At 45.0% G+C, this 21,169-nt stretch overlaps 1 protein-coding gene across 1 annotated transcript in view; it reads left to right on the forward strand.

Moving 5' to 3' along the window:
• The first annotated feature begins 9,955 nt into the window (after window positions 1-9,955).
• LOC139263759 (tubulin beta-1 chain-like) overlaps window positions 9,956-21,169 on the forward strand; it is a 34,944-nt gene continuing 23,730 nt past the window's right edge. The window contains exons 1-2 of the mRNA XM_070879806.1: window positions 9,956-10,057; window positions 10,695-10,803. Coding sequence (XP_070735907.1) covers window positions 10,001-10,057; window positions 10,695-10,803 — 166 coding nt within the window. The 5' untranslated portion in view covers window positions 9,956-10,000. The remainder of the gene's footprint in view (window positions 10,058-10,694; window positions 10,804-21,169) is intronic.

Consider the following 21,169-nt stretch of genomic DNA (forward strand, 5'->3'; position numbering starts at 1 on the left):
GTATGTTCCCTTAAAAAAAAGGGTGGGGCTAACAAATCTAGTGCCCCCTGGATGTTAAGGGACATACAGGGTAAGATAAAGAAGAAAGGGGAAGCTTATGACAGATTCCGAGAACTCTAGAGGAGTACATAAGAACATAAGAACATAAGAAATAGGAGCAGGAGTAGGCCATAAGGCCCCTTGTACCTGCTCCGCCATTCAATAAGATCATGGCTGATCTGATCATGGACTCAGCTCCACTTCCCAGCCCGCTCCTCATAGCCCCTTATCCCCTTATCGTTTAAAAAACTGTCTATTTCTGTCTTAAATTTATTTAATGTCCCAGCTTCCACAGCTCTCTGAGGCAGTGAATTCCACAGATTCACAAACCTCTGAGAGAAAAAATTTCTCCTCATCTCAGTTCTAAATGGGCGGCCCCTTATTCTAAGATCTTGCCCTCTAGTTCTAGTCTCCCCCATCAGTGGGAACATCCTCTCTGCATCCACCTTGTCAAGCCGCCTCATAATCTTATATGTTTCTATAAGATCACCTCTCATTCTTCTGAATTCCAATGACCTACCCTACCGTTCCTCATAAGTCAACCCCCTCATCCCCAGGATCAACCCAGTGAACCTTCTCTGAACTGCCTCCACAGCAAGTATATCCTTTCGTAAATATGGAAACCAAAACTGCACGCAGTATTCCAGGTGTGGCCTCACCAATATCCTGTACAGCTGTAACGAGACTTCCCTGTTTTTATACTCCATCCCCTTTGCAATAAATGCCAAGATTCCATTGGCCTTCCTGATCACTTGCTGTACCTGCATACTATCCTTTAGTGTTTCATGCACAAGTACCCCCAGGTCCCGCTGTACTGCAGCACTTTGCAATCTTTCTCCATTTAAATCTTATAGAAACATATAAGAATATAAAGGGGCTGCAGAAGGGGTCAAAACTAAAAATCATGGTTTAAAAACTAGTATTAAAACACTCTACCTAAACGCACGCAGCATTCGAAATAAAGTAAATAAGTTGATGGCACAAATCATTACAAATGGGTATGATTTGGTGGCCATAACAGAAACATGGTTGCAGGGTGGCCAAGACTGGGAATTAAACATACAGGGGTATCTGACGATTCGGAAAGATAGACAAGAAGGGAAAGGAGGTGGGGTAGCTCTGTTAATAAAGGATGATATCAGGGCAGTTGTGAGAGATGATATTGGCTCTAATGAACAAAATGTTGAATCATTGTGGGTGGAGATTAGAGATAGTAAGGGGAAAAAGTCACTGGTGGGCATAGTTTATAGGCCCCCAAACAATAACTTCACGATGGGGCGGGCAATAATCAAGGGAATAATGGAGGCATGTTAAACAGGAACAGCAGTAATCATGGGGGATTTTAACCTACATATCGATTGGTCAAATCAAATCGCACGGGGTAGCCTTGAGGAGGAATTCATCGAATGCATACAGGATTGTTTCTTAGAACAGTATGTTACAGAACCTACAAGGGAGCAAGCGATCTTAGATCTGGTCCTTTGTAATGAGGCAGGAATAATAAACGATCTCCTAGTAAAAGATCCTCTCAGAATGAGTGATCACGGTATGGTTGAATTTGTAATACAGATTGAGGGTGAGGAAGTAGTGTCTCAAACGAGCATACTATGCTTAAACAAAGGGGACTACAGTGGGATGAGGGCAGAGTTGGCTAAAGTAGACTGGAAACACAGACTAAACGGTGGCACAATTGAGGAACAGTGGAGGATTTTTAAGGAGCTCTTTCATAGTGCTCAACAAAAATATATTCCAGTGAAAAAGAAGGGCGGTAAGAGAAGGGATAACCAGCCGTGGATAACCAAGGAAATAAAGGAGAGTATCAAATTAAAAACTAATGCGTATAAGGTGGCCAAGGTTAGTGGGAAAATAGAAGAGTGGGAAAATTTTAAACGACAGCAAAGAATGACTGAGAAAACAATAAAGAAAGGAAAGATAGATTACGAAGGTAAACTTGCGCAAAACATAAAAACGGATAGTAAAAGCTTTTAAGATATATAAAACGGAAAAGAGTGACTAAAGTAAATGTTGGTCCCTTAGAAGATGAGAAGGGGGATTTAATAATGGGAAATGTGGAACTGGCTGAGACCTTAAACAATTATTTTGCTTCGGTCTTCACAGTGGAAGACACAAAAACCATGCCAAAAATTGCTGGTCACAGGAATGTGGGAAGGGAGGACCTTGAGACAATCACTATCACTAGGGGGGGTAGTGCTGGACAGGCTAATGGATTTCAAGGTAAATAAGTCCCCTGGTCCTGATAAAATGCATCCCAGGGTATTAAAAGAGATGGCGGAAGTTATAGCAGATGCATTCGTTATAATCTACCAAAATTATCTGGACTCCGGGGATGTACCAGCGGATTGGAAAACAGCTAATGTAACGCCTCTGTTTTAAAAAGGGGTGCAGACAAAAGGCAGGTAACTATAGGCCAGTTAGTTTAACATCTGTAGTGGGGAAAATGCTTGAAACTATCATTAAGGAAGAAATAGCGGGACATCTAGATAGGAATAGTGCAATCAAGTTGACGCAGCATGGATTCATGAAGGCGAAATCATGTTTAACTAATTTACTGGAATTCTTTGAGGATATAACGAGCATGGTGGATAGAGGTGTACCGATGGATGTGGTGTATTTAGATTTTCAAAAGGCATTTGATAATTGCCACACAAAAGGTTACTGCAGAAGATAGAGGAACGCGGAGTCAGAGGGAATGTATTAGCATGGATAGAGAATTGGCTGGCGAACAGAAAGCAGAGAGTCGGGATAAATGGGTCCTTTTCAGGTTGGAAATCGGTGGTAAGTGGTGTGCCACAGGGATCGGTGCTGGGATCACAACTGTTTACAATATACATAGATGACCTGGAAGAGGGGACAGAGTGTAGTGTAACAAAATTTGCAGATGACACAAAGATTAGTGGGAAAGCGACTTGTGTAGAGGTCACAGAGAGGCTGCAAAGAGATTTGGATAGGTTGAGCGAATGGGCTAAGGTTTGGCAGATGGAATACAATGTCGGAAAGTGTGAGGTCATCCACCTTGGGGAAAAAAAACAGTAAAAGGGAATATTATTTGAATGGGGAGAAATTACAACATGCTGCGGTGCAGAGGGACCTGGGGGTCCTTGTGCATGAATCCCAAAAAGTTAGTTTGCAGGTGCAGCAGGTATTCAGGAAGGCGAATGGAATATTGGCCTTCATTGCGAGAGGGATGGAGTACAAAAACAGGGAGGTCCTGCTGCAACTGTATAGAGTATTGGTGAGGCCGCACCTGGAGTACTGCGTGCAGATTTGGTCACCTTACTTAAGGAAGGATATACTGGCTTTGGAGTGAGTACAGAGACGATTCACTTTGCTGATTCCGGAGATGAGGGGGTTGACTTATGATGATAGATTGAGTAGACTGGGTCTTTACTCGTTGGAGTTCAGAAGGATGAGGGGGGATCTTATAGAAACATTTAAAATCATGAAAGGGATAGACAAGATAGAGGCAGAGAGGTTGTTTCCACTGGTCGGGGAGACTAGAACTAGGGGGCACAGCCTCAAAATACGGGGGAGCCAATTTAAAACCGAGTTGAGAAGGAATTTCTTCTCCCAGAGGGTTGTGAATCTGTGGAATTCTCTGCCCAAGGAAGCAGTTGAGGCTAGCTCATTGAATGTATTCAAGTCACAGATAGATAGATTTTTAACCAATAAGGGAATTAAGGGTTACGGGGAGCGGGCGGGTAAGTGGAGCTGAGTCCACGGCCAGATCAGCCATGATCTTGTTGAATGGCGGAGCAGGCTCGAGGGGCTAGATGGCCTACTCCTGTTCCTAATTCTTATGTTCTTATGTTCTTATAAATAATAACTTGCTCTTTGATTTTTTTCCTACCAAAGTGCATGACCTCACACTTTCCAACATTATACTCCATCTGCCAAATTCTTGCCCACACATTTAGCCTGTCTATGTCCTCCTGCAGCCTCTTTATATCCTCCTCACACATTGCCCTTCCTCCCATCTTTGTATCGTCAGCAAACTTGGCTACATTACACTCAGTCCCCTCTTCCAAGTCGTTAATATAGATTGTAAATAGTTGAGGTCCCAGCACTGATCCCTGCGGCACCCCACTCAATACTGATTGCCAACCAGAGAATGAACCATTTATCCCAACTCTCTATTTTCTGTTTGTCAGCCAATCTTCTATCCATGCTAATATATTACCCCCAACCCCGTGAACTTTTATCTTGTGCAGTAACCTTTTGTGTCGCACCTTGTCAAATGCTTTCTGGAAGTCCAAATACACCACATCTACTGGTTCCTCTTTATCCACCCTGTTCGTTACATCCTCAAAGAATTTCAGCAAATTTGTCAAACATGCCTTCCCCTTTATAAATCCATGCTGACTTTACCTGACCGAATTTTGCTTTTCCAAATGTCCTGCTACTGCTTCTTTAATAATGGACTCCAACATTTTCCCAACCACAGATGTTAGGCTAATTGGTCTATAGTTTTTTGTTTTTTGTCTGCCTCCTTTTTTGAATAGGTGCATTACATTTGCAGTTTTCCAATCTGCTGGGACCTCCCCAGAATCCAAGAAATTTTGGTAAATTACAACCAATGCATCACAATCCCTGCCGCTACTTCTCTTAAGACCCTAGGATGCAGGCCATCAGGTCCAGGGGACTTAGCTGCCTTTAGTCCCGTTATATTACTGAGCACTGCCTCCTTAGTGATTGTGATTGTGTTAAGTTCCTCCCCCCCATAGCCCCTTGACTATCCACTGTTGGAATATTGTTAGTGTCCTCCACCATTAAAACTGATACAAAATTCTTGTTTAGAGTTTCTGCCATCTCCATGTTCCCCATTACTAATTCCCCGGTCTCGTCCTCTAAGGGACCAACATTTACTTTAGCCACTCTTTTTCTTTTTATATACCATATATACTCGCGTATCCTACGATCTCACGTATCATGCGACCCCTAAATTTTCGTCCCCAAAACATGATTTTATCATATATCTCATGTATCATGCGAGTCACTTTTTTGAGATACCAGATGCCACTAGGCTAGGCTTTCAAACAAGTTTAACAAGTACCCGACACGTAACAAGTACCTAACACATAACAACGATCGAATACAGACCTTAACAACCGAATCATGAAACATCGAGTGGATTCTGTTGTGAAAGCTGTTTGCGAATCGAACACCGATATAGCAATCGTTCCAGCTGGCTTGACTAGCATCGTTCAGCCACAGCCTCTACTGTGTTTGTGGGTAAAAGAAGCATGGGCTGAGATAGATGGAGCCTCTAATAATGCAGCAAACTTCAGAGGGAGTTGTGGGTGGCGATCTCTAGACCACAGCAAAGATACAGTACAAGTGACAATAGAGGCTGCAATCCAGCCCAGGAGATACCTGCCGAGATTCAGCGTGGATACGGTCTGCTTAACAGCCTAACAGCCTAATCTTGGCCAGCACTTCACACCCGCAAATTTTGTATCTCGCGTATCATGCGACCCCCCAAATTTAGGTTACAATTTAGGTCTTCAAAAGTCGCATGATACGCGAGTATATACGGTACCTATAGAAACTCTTGCTATCTGTTTTTATATTTTCTGCTAGTTTACATTCATAGTCTATCTTCCCTTAATCATTTTTTTAGTCATTCTTTGCTGGCTTTTAAAAGCTTCCCAAGCTTCTGTCCTCCCAATAGTTTTGTGCACTTTGTATGCCCTTGTTTTTAATCGGATACCGTCCTTTTACAGGGCTGCATCAGCGCCCCAACCCTCTTCTCAATCTTTCTCACCGCCATGCTCCACCTCACAGTCAACAAGCTCCCCGCTGGAGTGGAACTAAACTACAGAACCAGTGGGAACCTGTTCAACCTGTGCCGTCACCAGGCCAGATCTAAGACCACCCCAACCTCTGTTGTCGAGGTACAGTACCCGGACGACGCCTGCGTCTGCGCACATACAGAGGCTTCTCTCCAGGACATAATCGACGTATTTACTGAGGTGTACGAAAGCATGGGTCTTATGCTAAACATCTGTAAGACAAAACTCCTCCACCAGCCTGTCCTCGCCCCACAGCACTGTCCCCCAGTCATCAAGATCCACGGCGCAGCCCTGGACACCGTGGACCACTTCCCATATCTCAGGAGCCTCCTATCAACAAGAGCAGGCATCGACGACAAGATCCAACACCGCCTCCAGTGCGTCAGTACAGACTTCGGCCGCCTGAGGAAAAGAGTGTTTGAAGACCAGGCCCTCAAATCTGTCACCAAGCTTATGGTCTACAGGGCTGTAGTAATACCTGCCCTATGGCTCAGAGACATGGACCATGTACAGTAGACACCTCAAGTTGCTGGAGAAATATCACCAACGATGTCTCCACAAGATCCTACAAATCCCCTGGGAGGACAGGCGCACCAACGTCCTCATTCAGGCTAACGCGCCCAGCATTGAAGCACTGACCACACTCGATAACCTCCGCTGGGCAGGCCACATAGTCTGCATGCTTGACACGAGACTCCCAAAGCAAGTGCTCTACTCAGAGCTCCTTCATGGCAAATGAGCCAAAGGTGGGCAGCGGAAACTCTGCAAGGACACCCTCAAAGCCTCCCTGATAAAGTGCAACATCCCCACTGACACCTGGGAGTCCCTGGCCCAAGACCGCCCTAAGTGGAGGAACTACATCCAAGAGGACGCTGAGAACCTCATTCTCAATGCCGAGAGCAAGCAGAAATCAAGCACAGACAGCGGAAAGAGCGTGTGGCAAACCAGTCCCACCCACCTTTTCCCTCAACGATTATCTGTTCCACCTGTGACAGTCTGTGGCTCTCGTATTGGACTGTTCAGCTACCAAAGAACTCACTTCAGGAGTGGAAGCAAGTCTTCCTCGATTCCAAAGGGACTGCCTATGATGATGATGATGACTGTCCTTTATTTTTTTAGTTAGCCACTTTTCTCTTGCACCCTTTCCTCCTTACTGGAATATATTTTTCTTGAGAGTTGTGAAATATTGCTTTAAATGTACACCACTGTTCATCAACCGTCCCACACTTCAATCTGTTTTCCCAGTCCACTTTAGCCAACTCTGCCCTCATACCTTCATAGTCTCCTTTATTTAAGCTTAGTACGCTGGTTAGAGATCCAACTTTCTCACCCTCCATCTGAATTTGAAACTCAATCATGCTATGATCACTCATTCTGAGGGGATCCAGATCTAGGATAGCCTGCCCCCTGCTTGGTTCCATTACATACTGCTCAACAAACCCGTCCCTTATGCAATCTATGAAGAAGTGCAGGTGCGCAATTAAAAAAGATATCCGGAAAGCAAAGATAGAGCATGAAAGAATGTTGGCAAGTAAAATCAGGGAAAACCCAAAGATGTTTTATAAATACATTAAGAGCAAGAAGATAACTAGAGAAAGAATGGGGCCTATTAGAGACCATAAAGGAAATCTGTGTGTGGAGGCGGAAGATGTGGGCAGGATTCCAAATGAATACTTTCCATCTGTTTTCACAGAGAGGGGCGATGCAGACTTTGCAATCAGGGAAGAGGAGTGTGAAATATTAGACGAGATAAACATAGTGAGAGAGGAAGTATTAATGGGCTTAGCAGCTTTGAAAGTGGATAAATCCCCAGGCCCAGATGAAATATATCCCAGGCTGTTAAGAGAAGCAAAAGAGGAAATAGCAGAAGCTCTAATCATTTTCCAATCCTCTCTGGCTGCAGGTGTGGTGTCAGAGGACTGGAAGACTGCTAATGTTGTACCTTTGTTTAAAAAGGGAGAAAGGGATAGACCGAGTCATTTCAGGTCAGTCAGCCTAACCTTGGTGGTGGAAAAATTATTGGAAAAAATCCTGAGGGACAGGATAAATCTTCATTTGGAAAGTCATGGATTAATCAAGGACAGTCAGCATGGATTTATCGTGTCTGACTAACTTAATAAAATTTTTCGAGGAGGTGACCAGGAGAGTTGACGAGGGCAGTACGTATGATGTAGTGTATGTGGATTTTAGCAAAGCTTTTGATGAGCTTCCACATGGCAGACTTGTCACAAACATAATAGCTCATGGGATCCAGGGCAAAGTGGCAAGTTGGATCCAAAATTGGCTCAGAGGCAGGAAGCAAAGGGTAATGGTACTGGAAGGCTGTCTCCAGTGAGGTTCCGCAGCACTCATTGCTGGGTCCCTTGCTATTTGTGGTATATATCAATGACTTGGACTTGAATGTTGGGGGTATGATTAAGAAGTTTGCAGATGACACTAAAATAGGCCGTGTGGCTGATATTGAAGAAGAAAGCTGCGGATTGCAGGAAGATATCAATGTACTGGTCAGGTGGACAGAACAGTGGCAAATGGAATTCAATCCGGATAAGTGTGAGGTAGTGCATTGGGGAACGTCTAACAAGGCAAGGGAATACACATCAAATGGTACGACACTGAAAAGTGTACAGGAACAAAGGGGCCTTGGAGTGCAGCTCCACAGATCTTTGAAGGTAGCAAGCCAGGTAGATAAGGTGTTTAAGAAGGTATATGGAATACTTGCCTTTATTAGTCAAGGCATGGAATAAAAGAGCAAGGAGGTTATGCTTGAACTGTATAAAACACTGATTCGGCTGCAGCTGGAGTACTGCGTACTGTTCCGGTCACCACAATACAGGAAAGATGTGATTGCACTGGAAAGGGTGCAGATAGATTTACAAGAATGTTGCCTGGACCAGAGAATTTTGGCTATGAGGAAAGATTGGAGATGCTGGGTCTATTTTCTTTGGAACAGAAGAGGCTGAGGGGGAGACCTGATTGAGGTGTATAAAATTATGAGGGGCCTGGATAGAGTGGATAGGAAGGACCTGTTTCACTTGGTAGAGGTGTATATTGGACTGTACAGTCACCTGAGAACTCATTTTTGGAGTGGAAGCAAGTCTTCCTCGATTTCGAGGGACTGCCTATGATGATGATGAAGGTTTAAGGGAGATTTAATAGAGGTGTTCAAAATTACGGGGGGTTTTGATAGAGTAGATGGGGAGTGTTATGTCTGTAATGCATTTGTGAATGACTCCACGAGGCACTGTGTTGTACTCAAACTGTAGTGACCTTGGTCCTTTAATCGTGACTCCAGAGTGAGGCATAAGCATGGTGGGCAGCCTTTTATATTGGGCCCTGCACACCTATGCAGGTGACTCTCTGGTCTCCCACCGCAGTGCCCTCTGGTGGACAGCCCCTGCCACAGGGGCAGGAAGCCCCAGTCTCCACCAGTTGCACCCTCTAGTGGTGCCAGCATAGTATAAACACAGTGTAAACCTTATTGATAGTACATCAGGTAACAAGTCTCCATCTGATACAACTATACACTGACTACACAGGGGGTATAGCTATAGTCTGCATATATAACAGGGAGAAACTGTTTCCACTGACGGGAGTGTCCGAAACCAGAACACGCAGATTTAAGGTAATTGACAAAAGAACCAGCAGGGCGATGATAAGATTTTTTTTTAAGTAGCAAGTTGTGATCTGGAATGCGCTGCCTGAAAGGGTGGTGGAAGCAGATTCAATAGTAACTTTCAAACGGGATGTATTCATGAAAAGGAAGGAACCGGCAGGGGTGAGTGGGACTAAATGGATAGCTCTTTTACTGAGCTGGCACAGGAAGGATGGGCCGAATGGCCTCCTTCTGTGGTGTAAGATTCTATGACAGGACCAACTCCTAGACTTGGAGGGGATTGGAATGAAGTGTACCTGGATGCTGTGAATGGCAGATGCTGGTCTGCTTTTTATTGGTTAGTCAGGAGGTTGGTGTTCTACGATAGGCCGGTCCCTGTCACATGGTGACGCGAGGCTCCGCCTCTGACTTGGCTCCTCCAATCCTGGATTCCCAGAGTTTGGGGAAGGCGGGGCTGCAGGTTCATTGTTGCTATAAATAGGAGAGATGGAGGGCGGGCTCGTTCTTAGCGACTGACAAGAAGGACAAAGTGTGAAAAATGCGTGAGATTGTGCACATTCAGGCCGGGCAATGTGGCAATCAGATCGGTGCGAAGGTATAGGCGGCCAAAGATGAAGTAGCAATGTCTCTGCAGTGATTTTTTTTACGGATATATTTATATCAATGTATTGTATACTTACATGTGTAGATCAAATTTTGGGTTGGAGATTTAGAACTCGAGAATAAATATTTGTGTAAATTGTGCCTCTTGTGAAAATAATGCATTTACCATATAACGGTGCGATTTTAAAGACATTGTACCTTTTGTTGCACAGATTGATACTTTATTCAAATATACAACGGCGTGATTTTTTTTTTGTGAAATAATCTTGGAACAAAATGTAAAGGTTTTCTCCGAACCAGCGAGTTTTATTGTTAAAACCTCTTCAAAGTGACTGTGTAATTGGGTTGAAATAAATGTGAAATTGCAGACCGTGGGCACAAAGCGATTAGCCGTCTATGGTGCTGATGTTTCAACCCATTTCGTCCTCTTTGTAATTTTGAGGTTTAAACATGTTTTCTTCACAGGGGGAGAATGGAGAAATGTTTAGCTGGGCAGTGCCTTGTTGTTTGATAAAGGGGTTTCTCTGGACAATGGGGTGTGGCCACTGCAATTCCCTGAAAAATGCCGGCTGCGACACCATCCCCAGCATCACCTCTTGCAGTAACCCTCCCTTTTTTTTTGTTTCAAGTTTTGGGAAGTGATCAGCGACGAACACGGCATTGACCCCACCGGCTCCTACCAGAGTGATGACTATCTGCAACTGGAGAGAATAAATGTCTACTTCAATGAGGCAGCAGGTACTGGCACTCCAGCAAAAAAAAAACCCACATCTCCAGAACTTCTCCCAAATCCCCGCATCCCTTTCATTCTCAGCGAATTTGTGTATGTGTGTGGTGGAGATGGGGCTAGCTTTGCTTCTCTGTCTGACTATCGAGTCCTCTCCAGACGCCATTCATTATTCATAACACCGTCTTGTGGGACTTCCCACTAATCTATCAATTCTCCACCCCCCCCCCCCCCCCGCCATTCTGTAATTTTTCTGTCGGCAAGTGTGGATGGATGCACCCTCTCTCATGCAGCATAAACCCTCCCCTTGGTGAATGCAGAGATTCAACAAAGTACTGCATTGTCGTTTTTAAAGTATGGTTTAAAATGATTTACCAACTCTCCCAAATCATGAATACTTTGCACCATAAAACCACACTTTTTTTATACATAAGCTTTTGAGCAATATGAGAATGGGAGCAGCAATCGATTAAAGGACACTTTCATACTTGAATCCCTTGGGACTTAGGGTGCCCTTGAGGAACCTCATTGAGTCAGTGGGATTATCAGATTTCTGCCCATCTGTTACCAGTTTTCTGTATTATTTTGTATTTGTTAGCTTACTAGCAGGCTTTCTCGCTGTATACCAATACAAATCCAAGATAGCCCTATTTTTGGTGGGGTTAGCTGACCATGTCATTTAGAGCTGGGACAGCGCTCCCAATGACCGTCAGTGTTTTAAAAAAAAAATTGTTCCTGGGATGTGGGCATCGCTGGCACGGCTGGCATTTATTGCCCATGCCTAATTGCCCTTGAGAAGGTGGTGGTGAGCCACCGCTGCAGTCCGTGTGATGAAGGTACTCCCACAGTGCTGTTAGAGATTTTGACCCAACGACGGTGAAGGAACGGCGATATACTTCCAAGTCAGGATGGTGTGTGACTTGGAGGGGAACTTTCAGGTGATGGTGCCCCCATGCGCCTGCTGCCCTTGTCCTTTTAGATGGTAGAGGTTGTGGGTTTGGGAGGTCTGTGGGAATATTTGTCCTCACAGTAAATGTTTGAAAACCACTAATGGTACAAAGCAACTATTTCAAAATAGAAAAACTAAAACTACTGTCTCTAAATTAATATTTTTTTTTATTCATTCACTGGATATGGGCAGCATTTATTTCTCATCCCTAACTGCCTTCGAAGGTGATGATAAGCTACCTTCTTGACAACTAAGTGTTTTTTTTGGCTATTTCAAAGGACAGTTAAGAGTCAACCACATTGCTGTGGGTCTGGAATCACACACATAGGCCAGACTGGGTAAGAACAACAGATTTCCTTCCCTAAAGGGTATAGTGAACCAGTTGGGGTTTTATGACAATCCAGTAGTTTCATAGTCATCATTACTGACACTAGCTTTTTAACTCCAGACTTATTTAATTAACTCAATTTATATTCCCCAGCTGCTGTGGTGGGATTTGAACTCATATCCCCAGATCATTAGCTCAGGCCTCTAGATTACTAGTCTAGTAATATAACCACTATGCCACCATTCCCATGGCATCCCAAGATCAAAACCCCAACTGTCAATATATCTATCATATCAACATGTGTAAATATAATATTCATCCACAGTGTTATACTTAAATAATTATAATGTGGGTCCACCATTTGTCAATATCTTCATGCATAACATCATATCGGCTAGTTAGTGTATAAATAGAATACCACACGAATCCTGGTGTGGTACAATATTTAACATTGTAAACCCGAACAGAAGTAATAAACTTTCATTGTGTCAAGCAGTGGAGCCCATTTCTCATTTGTTTTTAGTTCTTTTTCGAATCCTTGCAATCTCCCTTGTTGACTGATTGCTGACTTCAGTGCGTTGCCTGAAGTATCATTATTAACAGGGTAGAAATTGAGATCGGAGGCTTCCCGCAGACGGATGCCCCCGACCTGCAAACAATCTACGAACTTACCTGGTAGTCCGGAAGGGTCGTGAACTTGTGCAGGGTCCCATGTATCCCAGGGACGCAGGTGCTTCACACACGTCCCTGGGATCACATGGGCTGGCCCAACCAATCAAAGAAGGGAATCTCCATTCATACTTGAGGTTTCCAATTGTACGGAATCCTCATGAGTATGAATGGAAATAACTTTTTTTTAAAAAAACACGAACGCTTGAAATAAATAAGAAAAAACATTAATTAAAATGCCATTTAATTAAATATTTAAATAAAATTTTAATGTTTTGAAATTTTGTTTTATATATTTTAACGGAGCTAAAAATAAATGTACCTTATTGGACAGGGTTTTTAATGTGTAATTGAGAATTTATTTTTCTATTTTTTAAAACTCTTACGCTGGTACTAGCAGGCCTTATGCCTGCTTTTATCAGTGCAAGAATTTCAAGGGCATTTGCTGGGCAGAAGTTGGGCAAATAGCTTGACTCTCCGCCCACGGCTGCCTTTTTTGTTCAGATTCGTACGATCTGTCAAGAGCATGCCTAGACCCAGAACTTGCGGGGCCCCTACAGGCGCCTGCACACCTCGTACGCACCCTTTGGGGCTGAATTTGCGGCCCCCGTGTGTGAACCTTGGCAGTGGGTATTGGCAGGTTATTTGACCTCCTGGATGAGTATCTCTCCCATGGGCACTGCAGCATCCCTGACACTGATCTTTCTGGCCTGTATGACTCAAGTACTCACTGGATGAACTCATTGAGCCATTGGGGGGAGTCTGTTCCTTGTGTAAGTATTGTACATATCATCTGGTGACACATTTGCAAACGCTGATTAATTCTTTTTTAAAACTTGTTGCAAAGCTGCAAATTGATATCGGGTCAAATAAAACCTGCCTATGGTGCACAAAGTGGGCTGAGTCAGAAGGTTGTGGGTTCATGTCCCACTCGAGAGACGTGAGCACAAAATCTAGGTCACCACTCCCAGTGCAGTGCTGAGGGAGTGCTGCACTGTCGGACATGTGGGCGGGGGGGGGGGGGAATTGCCCTTCAGAAAAGGGCCCGTTACCGCCTTTAAGAGGTGGTAACGGGGTGGAAAGGCCTTTCCGACCGGGGCAGATGGCGGGGCTGACCCATCTGCAATTGCCACTGCACCGATGTGGGGGGGGGGGGGGCGGGAGGCATTGGAAACGGGTTTCCATCGTGCCCAGTGTTTCCGTTCCGACCCGTTATCGACCGCGTGACAACCCCTTGCCGCCTGGTGGCGACCCCTTTTCCGCCCCGCGGGATGCCCCCATGAGCTTCGCATGGCAGGAAGCTGCCAGTGGCTGGGCGGTGCAGCCGCCCTTAAAGGAGAGGGTGTACCACCGTGGCCACCATTTTGTTTTAAGTGTTGGCCGACTTCGGATTCGACCCGACAATGGCAGTTGCTGGTTCGGCCGTGTACCAACAGGTCGCCTCGCATCCCCTCTTGGGTGCCAGGCCGCTGGCCCGGCCAAACCCATCCCTGGTGGCCCAGTTGGCTCCACAGAGGCCTCACAGCGTCATTCCCCTTTTAAGTGACGGGGAGGGAGGTTGCAATGCATCAGTTAGCACGTCCGTGTTGCGTTAACGCCCTCACTGATGAACACTGCCCCGCTTTTGCCCCGATACCAACTCCAACAGCGCCCCAGAGCGGGTAAAGGATTTTCTGGCTCTTCCCTCCGACTCCCGACGGGCGGTAAATTTCCGCTTAAATCCAAGTTCCCTCCCCAAATTTCAGCCCCGTCGTCTTTTAGATGAGATGTTAAGCCGCGGCCCCATTGGCTCTCTTGAGTGGACATAAAAGATCCCATGGCACGATTTCGAAGATGACAAGGGGAGTTATCCCAGTGTCCTGGCCAATATTTATCCCTCAATCAACATCGCTAAAACAAATTATCTGGTCACTTATCACATTGCTGTTTGTGGGAGCTTGCTGGGTGCAAATTGGCATTTCCCACATTACAACAGCGCTTTGAGACGTCCGGTGATCGTGAAAGGCACTATATAATGCAAGCCTATAAGGTAAGACCTACCCATTAATTTACAGCTCTAACACTATCACCAATAACTTTGGCACCTGTTCAAAAATAAAACTGATCTTACTTTTTACTTGTTTAAAAAATATATACCTAGAATATTACCAGCTCTCTAACCTTGAGATTGACCATCTTTAAGGGTGAGCCTTGCTTAATTTTGAAGAATCCACATTTGTATCCAGTCAAATGGACACTTAGTTCAATCTGATTGTAATGAGCAGAAGGTTATTAATGAAAGCTAGAGCAGGAGCTCACAATCACAAGCAATGAACAAGGATGGCAATGTGTGTGGATTCTGAGAGGGTAACTGATGTTGGTATAACAAGGTAAGGACAGTGCATGGTATTGTGGTGATGAGTCATCTTATAAACCAGTAATTTTATTCCACTCATGAGAGAATGTGGCTTCTCTGAGGTAACTAATATTTCAACATGTGAGGGCTGAATTTAAATTTCTGCAATATTGGATCGGCTCCTGTTATACAGCCCGGCTGATTTTCCCATCCATTGATGTTATGAGCTTTCGACCACATATCCGCAGCATAACTAAGATCGCCTATTTCCACCTCTAACATTGTCTGTCTCTGCCCTTGCCTCAGCCCATCAGCTGCTGAAACCTTCATATATAACCTTGTTACCTTTGAATTTGACTATTCCAACACACTCCTGGCTGGCCTCCCACATTCTATCCTACGTAAACTAAAGGTGATCCAAAACTCAGCTGCCCATGTCCTAACTCGCACCAAGTACCACTCACCCATCATCCTTGTGCTCGCTGACCTACATAGGCTTCTGGTTAAGCAATGCCTTGATTTCAAAATTCTCATCCTTATTTTCAAATCCCTCCATGGCCTCGTTTCCTCTCTATCTCTATAATCTCCTCCAGCCCCACAACCCCCCCACCCCGATATGTCTGCGCTTCTCTAATTCTGCCCTCTTGAGCATCCCTGATTAAAATCCCTGGTGGCCGTGACTTCTGGTGCCTAGGCCCTAAGCTCTGGAACTCCCTGCCCAAACACAGATTGAGCTTTATGCAGGCTACAAGTGTTTGGAGCAAACTCTATATCCAGTGTCACCTCATTGAAACAAGCGCTCTGACCATTGACAGATCGCTTCTGTCATCTCAACTTCACCTGTCATCTATTCCATCAGCACGGCTACTGTTTCACCTTGGTTCTCAGAATCTTATCACAATCAGCACCAATACCGCCAACCTTCTCTGGAACCAACTGATGCTGCACAGGACACTGGGAATCAGCACCTGACCACATTGCTGCCCAGGACACCAGGGGTGGCCACACTATGGCCAGATTTACTTCACTTGACGATGCACACCCTGGCTGTCACATGATGCACCAGGTTGGAACCACCCCATGCCAACACCATAAAGCATCCCATAAATGCCCAACCCATTCCTTTCACACTCATCACCATTGTGGAGAGTTACTGTTATGTCTCAGCATTCACTGCAACTCACTAAGCCACTTCCAAAGGTGCACACAAATCTGTCCAAGAACACAGTGTTGAAAATAAAGGTTTCAATGTTTGACAGCACATTAACAGAAACTTCACATGAACATTCCATAAAGCACCCAAGTGCCTACCCTTGTGTGTTGTTAGTTGGTATGATTGCACTAGGACGAGTGTGAAGGGGTGGCTAGTGAGATGGGGATGTGATAATGTAGATATAGAGATGGGTGGAGGTGCAAGGTAAGTTGATGTGAGTAAGGATGTGCAGGAGTAGGGTAGGGAAGGCAGAATGATGGAGATGTGATGAGAGGCACAGCAGGATGAGGCTGAATGGTTTTGTACTAACATTTCATGATCTACTGAGATAATTGAAAGGTTTGCACCACTGCACCCAGCTTATGCTGACCACATCCCTGCTTCCCGGAAGGGAAGAGGATCTCCCTGCATATGGATATGCAAATAGAGGGAGTCATGGGAGAATCTGGATGCAGCCTTGCACCTCTGTGCAGTAGTTGTCGGTGTTTGCAGCACTTCAATGCCATAGAATACTGACAGCACAAATGTCAAGATAACGTTGGCCATGGTCCCTTTATGGAAAGCGGCCGATGACATGTCATCAAATGATGTCACCAGACTCGCTTCCTCGAATTGGTCTGGGAAACGTGCTGGGTGGGCTTGACGAGCCCTATCAACGTCAATTCATTTTGGACAGCAGGATGTAGATGGCAGTGGGGCCACAACCCGCCACTGACGTCGCCCGCCATGGACCCACCGAGGTCCGCAACATCGCGGCCGAAGTGTGGGGATGGCTGAATATTCCGGAGTTGCACTTAATTACCTTTGGAGATCTGTGAGTGTTTACTGAGAACTTTCCTCAGGAAATTAAAAACATTTGAAAAAGAACTGATTAGTACTGACTGGTTCATCACCCCATTCCATCCCAACATGGAGCAACCTATATGCACCTATAGCCCGCCAACCTCAAGTCACACAATCTGCTGGGCAAGTTCATTCCCCTGTGGCTTCTGAGATTGAGTCGTCCATGATTGGGTAGATTACACCTGATATGTGGAGGAAATGAGCCTTGATGAAATGAATGTCACTGTTGTTTTATACTTATCTTTTTATTTATTGCAGTAGTTGAGATGTTTCTATATTGGTTCACAGTAAGTGGGGAGCGTGTCAAAAGTTGGGGCATATTTTGGGGCTTTAATATCCAGTTCTTATGTAGGAGGAGTGCATTAAAATGGCGGTATTTTGGACTTAGTTTTCACCCCACAGTAAAAAAAAAAATAAACACAATCTTTTGAAATATTCAAAAAAGTTTATTTAGTTGAAATCTAATAAATCATCCACACCTTTGTTCCTTCTAGACTTGGCTATTCCAGCACTCTCCTGGCCGGCCTCCCATCTTCCATCCTCCATAAACTTGAGCTCATCCTAAACTCTACTACCTGTATCCTGCCTCTCACCAAGTCCCGTTCGCCCATCACCCCTGTGCTCGCTGACATACATTGGTTCCTGGTCTGGCACTGCCAAGATTTTAAAATTCTCTTATGTGTTTTCAAATTTCTCCATGGCCTCGCCCCTCCCTATCTCTGTAATCTCCTCCAGCCCTTCAACCCTCTCAACATCTCTGCGCTCCTCCAATTCTGGCTTTTTGAGTAGCCCCAATTTTCACTGCTCCTCCATTGATGCCTGTGCCTTCGGCTGCCTGAGCCCTAGGCTCTAGAACTCCCTGCCTAACCTCTCCTCCCCTCTACCTCGCTTTCCTCCTCTAAGACGCTCCTTAAAACCTACCTCAAGCTTTTGGTCACCTGCGGTAATACCTCCTTATATGGCTCCGTGTCAAATTTTGTTTGGTAATGCTCATGTGAAGTGCCTTGGGATGTTTCACTACATTAAAGGTGCTATATAAATGCAAGTTGATCACATTATTTTTGACTCCTTTTGTTGTCTGCCACTGTGGGGCATTCGTATTATATTAACAAGCGAATGCAAAATTCAAATCACACGGTCGCAAATCAGCCATCCGTGATACACCCCCTGCATTGAAGTCTGTGCAAAGGACAATCATGGGAGTAAGATAGGCGGCCGATTTCCGACCGACCATTTAATGCCCCCGACATAGTTGAATTGCCCCCTCAGAATTGTGTGTGATAGCAATCAGTGCTGGGACAAGGTGGAGATTTTATTGGTGCATATTGAAGAAAGTTTGTTAAGGATGAGTTGCAATTATAATTGCCGTGAAAATTTGTCTTTCTGAGATTTTGCTTTACTAGATTGGTTAATGGATAGAGTAGGGATAAACTGGTCTTTCTTCAGGTTGGCAGGCTGCAATTAGTGGGATGCCGCAAGGATCAGTGCTTGGGCCTCGGCTACTTATAAATCTATGTTAGTGACCTAGATGAAGGGACCGAGTGTAATGTATCCAAGTTTGCAGATGACACAAAGCTAGGTGGGGACAGTAAGCTGTGAGGAGAATACATAAGAACATAAGAATTAGGAACAGGAGTAGGCCATCTAGCCCCTCGAGCCTGCTCCGCCACTCAACAAGATCATGGCTGATCTGGCCGTGGACTCAGCTCCACTTACCCGCCCGCTCCCCGTAACCCTTAATTCCCTTATTGGTTAAAAATCTATCTATCTGTGACTTGAATACATTCAATGAGCTAGCCTGCTAGCCTCAACTGCTTCCTTGGGCAGAGAATTCCACAGATTCACAACCCTCTGGGAGAAGAAATTCCATCTCAACTCGGTTTTAAATTGGCTCCCCCGTATTTTGAGGCTGTGCCCCCTAGTTCTAGTCTCCCCGACCAGTGGAAACAACCTCTCCGCCTCGATCTTGTCTATCCCTTTCATTATTTTAAATGTTTCTATAAGATCACCCCTCATCCTTCTGAACTCCAACGAGTAAAGACCCAGTCTACTCAATCTATCATCATATGGTAACCCCCTCATCTCCGGAATCAGCCTAGTGAATCGTCTCTGTACCCCCTCCAAAGCTAGTATATCCTTCCTTAAGTAAGGCGACCAAAACTGCATGCAGTACTCCAGGTACGGCCTTACCAATACCCTATACAGTTGCAGCAGGACTTCCCTGCTTTTATACTCCATCCCTCTCGCAATGAAGGCCAACATTCCATTCGCCTTCCTGATTATCTGCTGCACCTGCAAACTAACTTTTTGGGATTCATGCACATGGACCCCCAGGTCCCTCTGCACCTCAGCATGTTGTAATTTCTCCCCATTCAAATAATATTCTCTTTTACTGTTTTTTTTTCTCCAAGGTGGATGACCTCTCATTTTCCGACATTGTATTCCATCTGCCAAACCTTAGCCCATTCGCCTAACCTATCTAAATCTCTTTGCAGCCTCTGTGTCCTCTACACAAGCCGCTTTCCCACTAATCTTTGTGTCATAGAAACATAGACATAGAAACATAGAAAATAGGTGCAGGAGTAGGCCATTCGGCCCTTCTAGCCTGCACCGCCATTCAATGAGTTCATGGCTGAACATTCAACTTCAGTACCCCATTCCTGCTTTCTCGCCATACCCCTTGATCCCCCTAGCAGTAAGGACCTCATCTAACTCCTTTTTGAATATATTTAGTGAATTGGCCTCAACAACTTTCTGTGGTAGAGAATTCCACAGGTTCACCACTCTCTGGGTGAAGAAGTTCCTCCGCATCTCGGTCCTAAATGGCTTACCCCTTATCCTTAGACTGTGACCCCTGGTTCTGGACTTCCCCAACATTGGGAACATTCTTCCTGCATCTAACCTGTCTAACCCCGTCAGAATTTTATATGTTTCTATGAGGTCCCCTCTCATTCTTCTGAACTCCAGTGAATACAAGCCCAGTTGATCCAGTCTTTCTTGATAGGTCAGTCCCGCCATCCCAGGAATCAGTCTGGTGAACCTTCGCTGCACTCCCTCAATAGCAAGAATGTCCTTCCTCAGGTTAGGAGACCAAAACTGTACACAATACTCCAGGTGTGGCCTCACCAATGCCCTATACAACTGTAGCAACACCTCCCTGCCCCTGTACTCAAATCCCCTTGCTATGAAGGCCAACATGCCATTTGCTTTCTTAACCGCCTGCTGCACCTGCATGCCAACCTTCAATGACTGATGTACCATGACACCCAGGTCTCTTTGCACCTCCCCTTTTCCTAATCTGTCACCATTCAGATAATAGTCTGTCTCTCTGTTTTTACCACCAAAGTGGATAACCTCACATTTATCCACATTATACTTCATCTGCCATGCATTTGCCCACTCACCTAACCTATCCAAGTCGCTCTGCAGCCTCACAGCATCCTCCTCGCAGCTCACACTGCCACCCAACTTAGTGTCATCTGCAAATTTGGAGATACTACATTTAATCCCCTCATCTAAATCATTAATGTACAGTGTAAACAGCTGGGGCCCCAACACAGAACCTTGCGGTACCCCACTAGTCACTGCCTGCCATTCTGAAAAGTACCCATTTACTCCTACTCTTTGCTTCCTGTTTGACAACCAGTTCTCAATCCATGTCAGTACACTACCCCCAATCCCATGTGCTCTAACTTTGCACATCAATCTCTTGTGTGGGACCTTGTCGAACGCCTTCTGAAAGTCCAAATATACCACATCAACTGGTTCTCCCTTATCCACTCTACTGGAAACATCCTCAAAAAATTCCAGAAGATTTGTCAAGCATGATTTCCCTTTCACAAATCCATGCTGACTTGGACCTATCATGTCACCTCTTTCCAAATGCACTGCTATGACATCCTTAATAATTGATTCCATCATTTTACCCACTACCGATGTCAGGCTGACCGGTCTATAATTCCCTGTTTTCTCTCTCCCTCCTTTTTTAAAAAGTGGGGTTACATTGGCTACCCTCCACTCCATAGGAACTGATCCAGAGT

Source organism: Pristiophorus japonicus, chromosome 5 (assembly GCF_044704955.1).
Source record: "Pristiophorus japonicus isolate sPriJap1 chromosome 5, sPriJap1.hap1, whole genome shotgun sequence".
Taxonomy (NCBI): Eukaryota; Metazoa; Chordata; class Chondrichthyes; family Pristiophoridae; genus Pristiophorus; species Pristiophorus japonicus.